Source organism: Salmo salar, chromosome ssa19 (genome assembly GCF_905237065.1).
Source record: "Salmo salar chromosome ssa19, Ssal_v3.1, whole genome shotgun sequence".
Lineage (NCBI taxonomy): Eukaryota > Metazoa > Chordata > Actinopteri > Salmoniformes > Salmonidae > Salmo > Salmo salar.
Genome location: NC_059460.1, coordinates 41,966,946 through 41,983,448, shown reverse-complemented (window position 1 = coordinate 41,983,448; position 16,503 = coordinate 41,966,946). Strand labels below are relative to the sequence as shown.

At 42.1% G+C, this 16,503-nt stretch overlaps 1 protein-coding gene across 15 annotated transcripts in view; it reads right to left on the bottom strand.

Annotated features, from left to right (window-relative positions):
* Positions 1–16,503, bottom strand: part of kif20ba (kinesin family member 20Ba) — a 41,685-nt gene that overhangs the window by 12,851 nt on the left and 12,331 nt on the right. For all 15 annotated transcript variants that reach the window (XM_045702334.1, XM_045702333.1, XM_045702338.1 and 12 more), the window contains 7 exons: positions 16,277–16,415; positions 14,704–14,826; positions 14,565–14,613; positions 12,764–12,889; positions 2,719–2,849; positions 2,216–2,371; positions 1,598–1,774 (listed from right to left, as the gene is read on the bottom strand). In XM_045702334.1, the coding sequence (XP_045558290.1) occupies positions 1,598–1,774; positions 2,216–2,371; positions 2,719–2,849; positions 12,764–12,889; positions 14,565–14,613; positions 14,704–14,826; positions 16,277–16,415 (901 nt within the window). The remainder of the gene's footprint in view (positions 1–1,597; positions 1,775–2,215; positions 2,372–2,718; positions 2,850–12,763; positions 12,890–14,564; positions 14,614–14,703; positions 14,827–16,276; positions 16,416–16,503) is intronic.

Genomic DNA, 16,503 nt, shown 5'->3' with positions numbered 1-16,503 from the left:
GTTTTGTAGTGATTCCTATGTTGTTGATGTGAATAATATCTGTTGGTCCGTGGTGTGTCAGGACGAGCAACTAGACGCTGCACTTGACACATTTATGAAATTGCTTAGCCTAGTTACTAATAAGCGCGCACCCATTAAGAAAACGACTGTAAAAACTGTTAAATCCCTGTGGATTGATGAGAAATTGAAAAATGATATGGTTGAGAGGGATGAGGCAAAAGGAATGGCAAATAGGTCTGGCTGTACAACCGATTGGCAAACATATTGCAAATTGAGAAATCATGTGACTAAATTGAATAAAAAGAACTGATAATGCCACTCCTATTTGCCATATCTTCAATTAAAGCCTATTTCAAAAACTAAAAGCACTGTATTTGGGACAAATCATTCACTAAACCCTAAACTAAATCTTGTAACAAATAATGTGGAAATTGAGCAAGTTGAGGAGACTAAACTGCTTGGAGTTACCCTGGATTGTAAACTGTCATGGTCAAAACATATTGATACAACATTAGCTAAGATGGGGAGAAGTCTGTCCATAATAAAGTGCTGCTCTACATTCTTAACAACACTATCAACAAGGCAGGTCCTACAGGCCCTAGTTTTGTCACACCTGGACTACTGTTCAGTCGTGTGGTCAGGTGCCACAAAGAGGGACTTAGGAAAACTGCAATTGGTTCAGAACAGGGCAGAACGGCTGGCCCTTGGATGTACACAGAGAGCTAATACTAATAATATGCATGTCAATCTGTCCTGGCTCAAAGTGGAGGAGAGATGGACATCATCACTACTTGTATTTATGAGAGGTGTTGACATGCTGAATGCACCGAGGTGTCTGTTTAAACTACTAGCACACAGCTCAGACACCCATGCATACCCCACAAGACATGCCACCAGAGGTCTCTTCACAGTCCCCAAGTCCACAACAGACTATGGGAGGTGCACAGTATTACATAGAGCCATGACTACATGGAACTCTATTCCACACCAAGTAACAGATGAAAGCAGTAAAATTAGATTTAAAAAACAGATAAAATACACCTTATGGAACAGCGGGGACTGTGATGCGACATAAACATAGACACGTATAGAAACACAAGATAACATATGCACTATACACACATGTACACATGAATATGGTGTTATAGATATGTAGTAGTAGAGTGAGGGCACACACTTAATATATTGTGAAATCTGTTATAAATGTCTTGTAATGTTTTTAAAATGTACAACTGCCTTAATTTTGTTGGACCCCCGGATGGGGATCCATAATAAATACAAATACAAATGCATTTTATCAGGTCTTTTTGCTTTGGCGGTCCTTGTTTTTTTAATGACATTTTTCCACACACAAAAAACATGAATGCAACTGTTTATGTCAAATTGTTATGTGTTCTACTTGTAGCCTTGCTTGTCCTGAAAATAAAATGTTAAAACACTTAATATAAGGGCTGGACATGGAGATAAACAGCAGTCGGATAAATTAAAAGCCCATTTCTGCTGGGGTTTTAGGACTGGGGCAGTTGTATAGTTCCAAAGGAAAATAGTCTGACAGTCCTAACAGACTAAACAGTCCATCATGTGTGCTTGAACTGACCTCTGCTGGCTGAGAGGAGGCATGGCAGCGGAGACTGGCTATCTGTTCATCCTTGTCTGCGATGCTGGAGAGGAGTTTGGTTAGCTGGACCTCCAGAGCTGTCACCAGGGAGTCCCTCTCTTTCCTCCACTTCACTAGGTCCTGCTCCTTCTCAGTGAGCTGGGCCACCAGACCTTCCTACAGGGTAACAGACAGTGGTTTCTTAGTAGGTTTTAACCCTATCTCAGTGAGCTGGGCCACCAGACCTTCCTACAGGGTAACAGACAGTGGTTTCTTAGTAGGTTTTAACCCTATCTCAGTGAGCTGGGCCACCAGACCTTCCTACAGGGTAACAGACAGTGGTTTCTTAGGCAGGCAGCCCAATTCTGACCTTTTTAACCAATTATTGGCAAAAGGTCTGATCTGTGTAAATGCAGCCTTTGTCTGTAGAGGGTATTGCAGCTGTATTCTAAGGAAAACCTCTCCTAGGGGATCCCCAGACGTTTCACAATGTTGTTGAACTAGCTCACCTGATTCCCCTAGTAAAAGGGCTTGATGATTAGTTGAATCAGGTTTGATAACGGTGGAATTAGTTCATACATGGAACGGCTGGGGGTCCCAGAGGGGAAGTTGTTTTACCACTTGGGTTTGCTGTTTGGCGTGACGCTTGCGGCCGTCTGCAAACTTCCTCATCTCCTGGTTCCTCTTATCCTCGGCCTCCTTGGCCAGCCGGATCAGAACAGTCTTCTCTTCAAGCCACTTCCTCCTGTCAGCTTGATGTTTCTCAGTACACAGCTAGAAACACACATGATTACTTATACTTGGAAGTACACTTACTGTACATGTACTGACTAATCCAATGTAAAAATAAAGGAGAAAATACACACTGTCAACAACTACATATGTGACCCGTATGTCGCAAGTGACTTCACAGGAGAGTGAATTTCATCATCTTTTAAAGCAGAATTACTTTCCTGTTGTTCCTCAAAAATGCAGTGTATGATATACCATTTTGTAGCTCTGAATCTCTACTTTTATCCAATGTAAAAAAAAGAAAAAAAAAAAGAAAAAAAAAAACCACATTTCAAATTTTGCTACATAAGACCAAATCCAGGTGGTGAGTCACATATTGAGATGTTCACCTTCAAGGTCACTTGAGCCTGAACTGCGTCCTGTATGGCTAGCTTGGCCTCGTCCGATTGGCTGTCTCTCAGGGCTCCAGTGTCTTTTCCACTGTCTTGGTAGCGTAACAGTCCTTTCAGTTTATCCACCTCTGGGGGAAAAAAAACAAAAAACAACAAGAACACTTGAGTACTATCACCATGGTCAGTTGTAATTACTATTCTATGTTTAATTGATTGAACAATGTTTTGTATTTACTGAGTATACAAACACCTTCCTAATATTGAGTTGCACCCTCCCTTTAGCTGTCAGAACAGCCCCAATCCATTCAAGACCATGTCAATCTCAGTCGAACCCAGCGCCGACAGTATTTAGATCTGGGGTGAAATATTATTTAGAGTATTTCAAATACATGTACACGCATATATACAGTGCATTCGGAAAGTATTCAGACACCTTCCCCTTTTACGCATTTCGTTACGTTACAGCCTTATTGTAAAATTGATTAAATAATTCCCCCCCCTCATCAATCTACACACAATACCCCATAATGACAAACCGAAAACAGGTTTAGATTTTCTTGCAAATGTATATATTAAAAAAAAAAAAAAACGTATTTACATAAGTATTCAGATGTTTTGCTATGAAACTCTAAATTGAGCTCAGGTTCATCCTGTTTCCATTGATCATTCTTGAGATGTTTCTGCAACTTGATTGGAGTCCACCTGTGGTAAATTCGATTGATTGGACATTATTTGGAGAAGCACACACCTGTCTATATAAGTTCCCACAGTTGACAGTGCATGTCAGAGCAAAAACCAAGCCATGAGGTCGAAGGAACTGTCCGTAGAGCTCCGAGACAGGATTGTGTCGAGGCACAGATCTGGAGAAAGGTAGCAAACAATTTCAGCAGCATTGAAAGTCCCCAAGAAGACAGTGGTCACTCTGACAGAGCTCCAGAGTTCCTCTGTGGAGATGGGCGAACCTGCCAGAAAGACAACCATCACTGCAGCACTCCACCAATCAGGCCTTCATGATAGTGGCCAGATGGAATTCACTCCTCAGTAAAAGGCCCATGACAGCCCGCTTGGAGTTTGCCAAAAAGCACCTAAAGGACTCTCAGACCATGAAAAACAAGATTCTCTGGTCTGATGAAACCAAGATTGAACTCTTTGGCCTGAATGCCAGGCATCACATCTGGAGGAAACCTGGTACCATCCCTACGGTGAAGCATGGTGGTGGCAGCATCATGCTGTGCGGATGTTTTTCAGCAGCAGACCCCATCATAGCACTGAGACTGCACTCATGAAGGTGGTAAATTACCTTTTAATGGTGTCAGACCAAGGCTCTGCATCTGTCCTCGTGTTCTTAGACCTGAGTGCTGCTTTTGATACCATCGATCACCACATTCTTTTGGAGAGATTGGAAACCCAAATTGGTCTACATGGACAAGTTCTGGCCTGGTTTAGATCTTATCTGTCAGAAAGACATCAGTTTGTTTCTGGTAGCCCCTGTAGCTCAGTTGGTAGAGCATGGCAGTTGCAACGCCAAGGTTGTGGGTTCGATTCCCACGGGGGACCAGTATTTAAAAATGTTGTAAAAATGTATGCAGTCTACTGTAAGTCGCTCTGGATAAGAGCGTCTGCTAAATGACAAAAATATAAAATTTACATTTTTACATTTTAGTCATTTAGCAGACGCTCTTATCCAGAGCGACTTACAGTAGTGAATGCATACATTTTTTTTCTGTGCTGGCCCCCCTGTGGATGGCCCCCCTGTGCTGGCCCCCCTGTGGATGGTTTGTATTCTGACAAATAAACTGTACATTTCAGTGTCCCTCAAGGTTCCATTTTAGGACCACTATTGTTTTCACTATATATTTTACCTCATGGTGATGACCTCAAGCTGTACATTTCGATGAAACATGGTGAAGCCCCAAAATTGCCCTCGCTGGAAGCCTGTGTTTCAGACATAAGGAAGTGGATGGCGGCAAATGTTTTACTTTTAAACTTGGACAAAACAGAGATGCTAGTTCTAGGTCCCAAGAAACAAAGAGATCTTCTGTTGGATCTGACAATTAATCTTGATGGTTGTACAGTCATCTCAAATAAAACAGTGGTCACAACTTGCAGACTTGTTTACGCTGCTGTGCGTTTTGTTGCCGATCTTACTTTGCTACCTGACGGTTTTTTACTTTTTCATTACCGTATATTTTTACTTTTTCCCCTCACTCAACTTTTTTCATTCAAATTTTTCACCCCGGAGGTTTTATCTGGACATGGTTCGTCAGGACTTCAAACAGCCGAAGCTAAGTAACATTAACATGATGCCTTCTAATTGCAGTCGTTGTACTTATAATATACAGGAGAACGATCGCCTTACGGCAAGGATAGCTGTGCTGCAAGCCCAGCTTCAGACGCAATCGTTAGGCAAGGGCAATTTCAGTGTAGGAAAGGATGAAACAGCGTCTGTGGCACCAGTAAGTACAGATAGTAACGTTAGTATAAACCCCCTCGCACGGTCCCCGCAGCCCGGACAACTTTCTCATGGCTTCTGGAGGGAAACGCTGTAGGAATGCTCAACCGGTGTCGCTTATTCAGCCGACAGAAACTTTCAACCGGCAGGGGCGGAAATCCCGGGGGGGACACGACCCCCCCATCCTGGGAAAAATATGATTTGTCCCCCCCAATATATCACTGAAACATAACTATGTAATTGAAATAATATTAATAATACGCAATGAAAGCAATTGTGCTGATTATAGACACTTAATTGCACATTTTTAAGTTTCAAAAGATTGCGACCCCCCCCACCCTTTGCCTCACAATGGTTTGATCCACTGCCAGTTCCTTAGCTTGCTAGGTAACAGAGAGGTAGTATCTACTGTAAGTTAGTGCTTCAAAGTCCCTGTGATAAGGTTAGCGATAAACTGAAATCCAAACTGAACAGAACTACACTCTCTTCTACCATTGTCTTAAATATATTTAATGGTCTCGTTGCAAAAGCTAAATTGTCGCAAGGGAACTTTTATTTATTTATTTTATTTCACCCGGGTAGCAAAGATTATAGCAAACACCACTGAAACTGAATTGGTGCTCGCTAGCTTTGCAAATTCAGCTATTGTTGGAAGCCAGCCAATATGAAACAAACTATTAAAATTACAAAAGGTTGCAGCATATGTTGTGTAAATGGTGAACTCATACAGCTGTCAACTCGTCATTTTAATCCGTTTCACATTTGCTAGCTACCTTTTAGATCGAAGCCCAAATAGAATGATTGAAGATGATAGAAGCCCAACTCCTACTGTAAATAACCTACACACGGTGTGTGTAGCCAGCCAGCCAGGTAGAAAAATGGCAGAAAAATAAAAGACGGACATCAGAGTATTTTTCAATACACCAAAACGCATAGTAAGAACCCTAGTAGCCTAATATCTCAAAGACTAGTTGGTAAAATGTTTATAAGAAAGAAATGAAATTCTAATGGAAATGTTTCACAATGATGGCATTAGGCAGAGCAGGCAACAGATGGCACACAGACAGCAGAGTTGGGGACAGATATGCAGGGACAGACTGGCAGAGACAGGGAGTCTCAGGTAAGTTTGTTGAGTCTTTGTTTGGCAACATTATGAAAGGTTCTCAATTTTTTTGACTTGTAAAATAGGAACATAATTGGAAAATGCCATGGATACCCCCACTCTCAACTTAAACTGGTGACTGAACTAAGATTTGTTAAAGACAATGGTATTGCTGTTGTGATTAGTTGTGTAATTTTGGGTACCGGTAGTTAGGAGTACGGCAAACACCTTATTTCTTTGGTTCCTCAATATACATTTACCATATTACAATGTAGGCTATGTGTTACAGCACTACTTTTGGTGTCCCCCTCAGGAATTGCTCTTGAGAAAATTGCATGTAATTGTCCCCTCCAAAGTTGATATCAGATTTTCGCCCCTGTCAACCGGTTCTCCCCATTAAGCGAGTCGGAGTCGGAGGCCGAGACTTCTCTGGTCTCTACTCCTCCCGTTGTGGGGTCTGAGACGCCGACGGCTCCCACCATTAGCTCTGACAAATTGAAAACCCTAGTCATTGGCGACTCCATTACCCGCAGTATTAGACTTAAAACGAATCATCCAGCGATCATACACTGTTTACCAGGGGGCAGGGCTACCGACGTTAAGGCTAATCTGAAGATGGTGCTGGCTAAGGCTAAAACTGGCGAGTGTAGAGAGTATAGAGATATTGTTATCCACGTCGGCACCAACGATGTTAGGATGAAACAGTCAGAGGTCACCAAGCGCAACATAGCTTCAGCGTGTAAATCAGCTAGAAAGATGTGTCGGCATCGATTAATTGTCTCTGGCCCCCTCCCAGTTAGGGGGAGTGATGAGCTCTACAGCAGAGTCTCACAACTCAATCGCTGGTTGAAAACTGTTTTCTGCCCCTCCCAAAAGATAGAATTTGTAGATAATTGGCCCTCTTTCTGGGACCCACCCACAAACAGGACAAAGCCTGGCCTGTTGAGGAGTGACGGACTCCATCCTAGCTGGAGGGGTGCTCTCATCTTATCTACGAACATAGACAGGGCTCTAACTCCTCTAGCTCCACAATGAAATAGGGTGCAGGCCAGGCAGCAGGCTGTTAGCCAGCCTGCCAGCTTAGTGGAGTCTGCCACTAGCACAGTCAGCGTAGTCAGCTCAGCTTTCCCCATTGAGACCATGTCTGTGCCTCGATCTAGGTTGGGCAAAATTAAAAATGGCGGTGTTCGCTTTAGCAATCTCACTAGTATAAAGACCTCCTCCATTCCTGCCATTATTGAAAGAGATTGTGATACCTCACATCTCAAAATTGGGTTACTTAATGTTAGATCCCTCACTTCCAAGGCAGTTATAGTCAATGAACTAATCACTGATCATAATCTTGATGTGATTGGCCTGACTGAAACATGGCTTAAGCCTGATGAATTTACTGTGTTAAATGAGGCCTCACCCCCTGGTTACATTAGTGACCATACCCCCCGTGCATCCGGCAAAGGCGGAGGTGTTGCTAACATTTACGATAGCAAATTTCAATTTACAAAAAAAAAAACAATGACGTTTTCGTCTTTTGAGCTTCTAGTCATGAAATCTATGCAGCCTACTCACTCACTTTGTATAGCTACTGTTTACAGGCCTCCTGGGCCATATGCAGTGTTCCTCACTGAGTTCCTATCGGATCTTGTAGTCATAGCAGATAATATTCTAATTTTTGGTGACTTTAACATTCACATGGAAAAGTCCACAGACCCACTCCAAAAGGCTTTCGGAGCCATCATCGACTCAGTGGGTTTTGTCCAACATGTCTCTGGACCTACTCACTCCCACAGTCATACTCTGGACCTAGTTTTGTCCCATGGAATAAATGTTGTGGATCTTAATGTTTTTCCTCATAATCCTGGACTATCGGACCACCATTTTATTACGTTTGCAATCGCAACAAATAATCTGCTCAGACCCCAACCAAGGAGCATTAAAAGTCGTGCTATAAATTCTCAGACAACCCAAAGATTCCTTGATGCCCTTCCAGACTCCCTCTGCCTACCCAAGGACGTCAGAGGACAAAAATCAGTTAACCACCTAACCGAGGAACTCAATTTAACCTTGCGCAATACCCTAGATGCAGTTGCACCCCTAAAAACATCTGTCATAAGAAACTAGCTCCCTGGTATACAGAAAATACATGAGCTCTGAAGCAAGCTTCCAGAAAATTGGAACGGAAATGGCGCCACACCAAACTGGAAGTCTTCCGACTAGCTTGGAAAGACAGTACCGTGCAGTATCGAAGAGCCCTCACTGCTGCTCGATCATCCTATTTTTCCAACTTAATTGAGGAAAATAAGAACAATCCGAAATTTCTTTTTGATACTGTCGTAAAGCTAACTAAAAAGCAGCCTTCGCAAATGGAGGATGGCTTTCACTTCAGCAGTAATACATTTATGAACTTCTTTGAGGAAAAGATCATGATCATTAGAAAGCAAATTACAGACTCCTCTTTAAATCTGGGTATTCCTCCAAAGCTCCATTGTCCTGAGTCTACACAACTCTGCCAGGACCTAGGATCAAGGGAGATAATAAAGTGTGTTAGTACTATATCTCTTGACACAATGATGAAAATAATCATGGCCTCCAAACCCTCAAGCTGCATACTGGACCCTATTCCAACTAAACTACTGAAAGAGCTGCTTCCTGTGCTTGGCCCTCCTATGTTGAACATAATAAACGGCTCTCTATCCACCGGATGTGTACCAAGCTCACTAAAAGTGGCAGTAATAAAGCCTCTCTTGAAAAATCCGAATCTTGATCCAGAAATTATAAAAAACTATCGGCCTATATCGAATCTTCCATTCCTCTCAAAATTTTTTGAAAAAGCTGTTGCACAGCAACTCACTGCCTTCCTGAAGACAAACAATGTATACGAAACGCTTCAGTCTGGTTTTAGACCCCATCATAGCACTGAGACTGCACTTGTGAAGGTGGTAAATGACCTTTTAATGACGTCAGACCGAGGCTCTGCATCTGTCCTCGTGCTCCTAGATCTTAGTGCCGCTTTTGATACCATCGATCACCACATTCTTTTGGAGAGATTGGAAACCCAAATTGGTCTACATGGACAAGTTCTGGCCTGGTTTAGATCTTATCTGTCGGAAAGATATCAGTTTGTCTCTGTGAATGGTTTGTCCTCTGACAAATCAATTGTAAATTTCGGTGTTCCTCAAGGTTCCGTTTTAGGACCACTATTGTTTTCACTATATATTTTACCTCTTGGGGATGTCATTCGAAAACATAATGTTAACTTATGCAAACTTTCTACTTTTAAACTCGGACAAAACAGAGATGCTTGTTCTAGGTCCCAAGAAACAAAGAGATCTTCTGTTGAATCTGACAATTAATCTGGATGGTTGTACAGTCGTCTCAAATAAAACTGTGAAGGACCTCAGCGTTACTCTGGACCCTGATCTCTCTTTTGAAGAACACATCAAGACTGTTTCAAGGACAGCTTTTTTCCATCTACGTAACATTGCAAAAATCAGAAACTTTCTGTCAAAAATTACGCTGAAAAATTAATCCATGCTTTTGTTACTCCTAGGCTGGACTACTGCAATGCTCTACTTTCCGGCTACCCGGATAAAGCACTAAACAAACTTCAGTTAGTGCTAAATACGGCTGCTAGAATCCTGACTAGAACCAAAAAATTTGATCATATTACTCCAGTGCTAGCCTCCCTACACTGGCTTCCTGTTAAGGCAAGGGCTGATTTCAAGGTTTTAATGCTAACCTACAAAGCATTACATGGGCTTGCTCCTACCTATCTTTCCGATTTGGTCCTGCCGTACATACCTACACGTACGCTACGGTCACAAGACGCAGGCCTCCTAATTGTCCCTAGAATTTCTAAGCAAACTGCTGGAGGTAGGGCTTTCTCCTATAGAGCTCCATTTTTATGGAATGGTCTGCCTACCAATGTGAGAGACGCAGACTCAGTCTCAACCTTTAAGTCTTTACTGAAGACTTATCTCTTCAGTAGGTCCTATGATTAAGTATAGTCTGGCCCAGGAGTGTGAAGGTGAACGGAAAGGCTGGAGCAACGAACCGCCCTTGCTGTCTCTGCCTTGCCGGTTCCCCTCTTTCCACTGGGATTCTCTGCCTCTAACCCTTTTACAGGGGCTGAGTCACTGGCTTACTGGTGTTCTTCCATGCCGTCCATGGGAGGGGTGCGTCACTTGAGTGGGTTGAGTCACTGACGTGGTCTTCCTGTCTGGGTTGGCGCCCCCCTTGGGTTGTGCCACGGCGGAGATCATTGTGGGCTATACTCGGCCTTGTCTTAGGACGGTAAGTTGGTGGTTGGAGACATCCCTCTAGTGGTGTGGGGGCTGTGCTTTGGCAAAGTGGGTGGGGTTATATCCTGCCTGTTTGGCCCTGTCCGGGGTATCATCGGATGGGGCCACAGTGTCTTCTGATCCCTCCTGTCTCAGCCTCCAGTATTTATGCTGCAGTAGTTTATGTGTCGGGGGGCTAGGGTCAGTCTGTTACATCTGGAGTATTTCTCTTGTCTTATCCGGTGTCCTGTGTGAATTTAAATATGCTCTCTCTAATTCTCTCTTTCTGTCTTTCTCTCGGAGGACCTGAGCCCTAGGACCATGCCTCAGGACTACCTGGTATGATGACTCCTTGCTGTCCCCAGTCCACCTGGCCGTGCTGCTGCTCCAGTTTCAACTGTTCTGCCTGCGGCTATGGAACCCTGACCTGTTCACCGGACGTGCTTGTTGCACCCTCGACAACTACTATGATTATTATATGACCATGCTGGTCATTTATGAACGTTTTAACATCTTGCCCATGTTCTGTTATAATATCCACCCTGCACAGCCAGAAGAGGACTGGCCACCCCTCATAGCCTGGTTCCTCTCTAGGTTTCTTCCTAGGTTTTTGGCCTTTTAGGGAGTTTTTCCTAGGGAGTTTTTCCTAGCCACCGTGCTTCTTTCACATGCATTGCTTGCTGTTTGGGGTTTTAGGCTGGGTTTCTGTACAGCACTTTGAGATATCAGCTGATGTACGAAGGGCTATATAAATACATTTGATTTGATGGACAACGGTGTTACTCTGGACCGTGATCTCTCTTTTGACGAACATATCAAGAACAGCTTTTTTCCATCTACGTAACATTGCAAAAATCAGAAACTTTCTGTCCAAAAATGATGCAGAAAAGTGTATCCATGCTTTTGTCACTTCTAGATTAGACTACTGCAATGCTCTACTTTCCGTCTACCCGGATAAAGCACTAAATAAACTTCAGTTAGTGCAAAATACAGCTGCTAGAATCTTGACTAGAACCAAATAAATTGATAATATTACGCCCGTTAAGGCTAGGGCTGATTTCAAGGTTTTACTGCTAACCTACAAAGCATTACATGGGCTTTCTCCTACCTATCTTTCCGACTTGGTCCTGCCGTACATACCTACACGTACACTACGGTCACAAGACGCAGGCCTCCTTACTGTCCCTAGAATTTCTAAGCAAACAGCTGGAGGCAGGGCTTTCTCCTATAGAGCTCAATTTTTATGGAATGATCTGCCTATCCATGTGAGAGACGCAGACTCTGTCTCAACCTTTAAGTCTTTATTGAAGACGCATCTCTTCAGTAGGTCCTATGATTGAGTATAGTCTGGCACAGGAGTGTGAAGATGAACGGAAAGGCTCTGGAGCAACGAACTGCCCTTGCTGTCTCTTCCTGGCCGGTTCCCCTCTCTCCATTGGGATTCTCTGCCTCTAACCCTATTACTGGGGCTGAGTCACTGGCTTACTGGTGCTCTTCCATGCTGTCCCTAGCAGGGGTGCGTCACTTGAGTGGGTTGAGTCACTGACGTGATCTTCCTGTCCGGGTTGGCACCCCCTCGGGTTCGTGCCTTGGCGGAGATCTTTGTGGGCTATACTCGGCCTTGTCTCAGGATGGTAAATTGGTGGTTAAAGATATCCCTCTAGCGGTGTGGGGGCTGTGCTTTGGCAAAGTGGGTGGGGTTATATCCTGCCGGTTTGTCCCTGTCCGGGGACAGGGCCACAGTGTCTCCTGTCTCAGCCTCCAGTATTTATGCTGCAGTAGTTTATGTGTCGGGGGGCTAGGGTCTGTCTGTTATATCTGGACTATTTCTCCTGTCTTATCAGGTGTCCTGTATGAATTTAAGTTCACTCACTCACTCACTCACTCACTCACTCACTCACTCACTCACTCACTCACTCACCTGAGCCCTAGGACCATGCCTCAGGACTACCTGGCCTGATGACTCCTTGCTGTCCCCAGTCCACCTGGTCGTGCTGCTGCTCCAGTTTCAATTGTTCTTCCTGCGGCTATGGAACCCTGACCTGTTCACTGAACGTGCTACCTTGTCCCAGGACTTCTGATTTGGACTCTCTCTCTACCGCACCTACTGTCTCTAACTCTGAATGATTGGCTATGAAAAGCCAACTAATAAAATAACTAAAACACCAAATATACACCATCATGGAAAACTACATCTTGCAATAATCCCACCTTCAGTGAGGGCGTCAATCTCATCCAGTTTGGCCTCTAACACCTGCTCCTGTTGGGTCTGGGTATCCTCCTGTTCAATCAGAGCCAGACGCATGTCCTCCAGCATACGCTCCTTAGCCTGAAGGTCTGGGGAAGCACAATGAACCCCATGAATACGCGACAGAGATTAGAGCAGCTTTACCCCATGAATACAAGACAGAGATACATTTTGGGCTCCCGAGTGGCGCAGCGGTCTAAGGCACTGCATCTCAATGCTAGAGGCGTCACTACAGACACCCTGGTTGGAATTCAGGCTGTATCACAACCGGCCGTGATTGGGAGTCCCATTGGGCGGCGCACAATTGGCTCAGCCTCGTCCGGGTTTGGCCGGGGTAGGCCGTCATTGTAAATAAGAATTTGTTCTCAACTGACTTGCCTAATTAAATAAAGGTTACATTTAAAATAAAAATAGAGAAGAGCAGCCTAACTCCATGAATAGACAACAGAGAAGAGAGCAGCCTAACTCCATGATTACAGGACAGAGAGAAGAGAGCAGCCTAACTCCATGATTACAGGACAGAGAGAAGAGAGCAGCCTAACTCCATGATTACAGGACAGAGAGAAGAGAGCATCCTAACTCCATGATTACAGGACAGAGAGAAGAGAGCATCCTAACTCCATGATTACAGGACAGAGAGAAGAGAGCATCCTAACTCCATGATTACAGGACAGAGAGAAGAGAGCATCCTAACTCCATGATTACAGGACAGAGAGAAGAGAGCAGCCTAACTCCATGATTACAGGACAGAGAGAAGAGAGCAGCCTAACTCCATGATTACAGGACAGAGAGAAGAGCATCCTAACTCCATGATTACAGGACAGAGAGAAGAGCATCCTAACTCCATGATTACAGGACAGAGAGAAGAGAGCAGCCTAACTCCATGATTACAGGACAGAGAGAAGAGAGCAGCCTAACTCCATGATTACAGGACAGAGAGAAGAGAGCAGCCTAACTCCATGATTACAGGACAAAAAGAAGAGCCTAACTCTGATTACAGGACAGAGAAGAGCATCCTAACTCCATGATTACAGGACAGAGAGAGAGCAGCCTAACTCCATGATTACAGGACAGAGAGAAGAGAGCAGCCTAACTCCATGATTACAGGACAGAGAGAAGAGCATCCTAACTCCATGATTACAGGACAGAGAGAAGAGCAGTCAGTCTAACAGCATATGGTAATGGACTACCTTGTGTAACTGTCAGCACTATGGTCCGTGTCCCAATACCCTTATTTGTGTTCTAAACAGTAGCCATTTTGGATTTGTAAAAAAAAAAAAAAAATTTATAGAATGATATTTAGAAAATCAAGTTCTGCTTTAAATTCCAAGATGTCAAACTAATTTCAGCTTTTCATCTTGTAGAATTCTCTGCATGCTATTAAAGGAGATAATAGTAAGACCCAGGCGTGTCTGTCAACAGCTGATAATCACATCGGGGGGGACGGGCTGTAGCAAAACCAACGAAAGGCGGGAAACAACGCTTTAGATTACACATTCTCAGTGTAAGTGAGTCTAGTATGATATCACACATTCTCAGTATAGCTGAGTCTAGTATTAAATTACACATTCTCAGTATGGGTGTCTAGTATGTTGATATTTGTTGCTTACTGCATACATTTGAACTAAACAGTGTGTTCCAAAGACTATGTAGGACAATAAATACACAATATGTAATTTTACTAAAGTAGTAGGCAAGAACACAGCCTATGTATGGCACACAGAAATACAGAGCAGAACAGTATGGATCCATAGGCTTATGTACCTTTACAGATGTTCGGACAAAGCTTGAGGTTCTCGTCAGCAGACTGTTCCTGGAAAGAGAAAGAGCTGGATCAAGCTCCGCTCAACAACAAGGACACATTTAAAGTAAAACAACCAAGAGTGGGAGTAAAACAACATACCGTTTTCAGTTGCTGTATGGTCCTGTCTTTATTAGCCAAGTCTGCCTGCTGCCGTTTCTTCACTTTCTCCAAGTCCTGCAGTTTTAGTTTGAGAGATTTCTCCTCTTCTCGCATGGAAATGATCTTGGGTAGGAAAACAAAAGGGGAGATACGTTATTAATAGTGATTCATACGTTATGGATAGTGATTCACACAACATTAGTGATTCATACAATATTAGTGATTCATATATTATTCTGATTGATACGTTATGAATAGTGATTGATAAGTTATGAATAGTGATTGATAAGTTATGAATAGTGATTGATACGTTATCAATAGTGATTCATACATTATCAATAGTGATTCATACATTATCAATAGTGATTCATACATTATCAATAGTGATTCATACGTTATAGTGATTCATACATTATTAATAGTGATTTGTGCATTATAGTGGTTCATACGCTATGAATAGTGATTCATATTATAGTGAATCATACGTTACTAGTGATTCATACTTTATTAATAGTGATTCATATGTTATTATAGTGATTCATATGTTTTTAAAAGTGGTTCATACATTAATTGTGATTCATATATTATTCTGATTCATACGTTATTAATAGTGATTCATACGTTATTATAGTGATTCATATAGTATTATAGTGATTCGTACGTTATCAATAGTGATTCGTACATAATAGTGATTCAATCGTTTTTAATAGAGATTCAGACGTTATCAATAGTGATTGATACGTTATGGATAGTGATTCATACGTTATTGATAGTGATTCATACGTTATTAATAGTGACTCATATGTTAGTGATTCATACGTTAGTGATTCATACGTTATTATAGTATTATAGTGATTCATATAGTATTATAGTGATTTGTAAGTTATCAATAGTGATTCATACATTACTATAATGATTCAGACATTTTTAATAATGATTCAGACGTTATCAATGGTGATTGATACGTTATGAATAGTGATTCATACGTTACGGATAGTGATTCATACGTTATCGGATAGTGATTCACACAACATTAGTGATTCATACAATATTAGTGATTCATATATTATTCTGATTGATACGTTATGAATAGTGATTGATAAGTTATGAATAGTGATTGATACGTTATGAATAGTGATTCATACATTATCAATAGTGATTCATACATTATCAATAGTGATTCATACATTATCAATAGTGATTCATACGTTATAGTGATTCATACATTATTAATAGTGATTTGTGCATTATTATAGTGGTTCATACGCTATGAATAGTGATTCATATTATAGTGAATCATACGTTACTAGTGATTCATACTTTATTAATAGTGATTCATATGTTATTATAGTGATTCATATGTTTTTAAAAGTGGTTCATACATTAATTGTGATTCATATATTATTCTGATTCATACGTTATTAATAGTGATTCATACATTATTAATAGTGATTCATACATTTTTAAAAGTGGTTCATACATTATTAATAGTGATTGATGTTATTAGTGATTGTAATTATGAACCTACTATGATAGTATCTGTTGCATAAATAAATATTAAAACAGCTTTGACCTCCATTTGAACTTGCTGCATCTGTTTTTTTGAGTCGAACAGCTTCTCTTTGAGATCAGAAGTGTCATCGTCTTTCCTCTCAAGGTCCAAGCTCAAACTCTTCACTTTGTCGGAGTCAAGTTTAGCCGTCTCCTTCAATCTGTGGTCATGAACACAAGAGATGAACTCAAACAGCACTACATTAGAGAGGTTTACCAGTAAGTTGGAGCAGGGGAAAGGAAGAAACA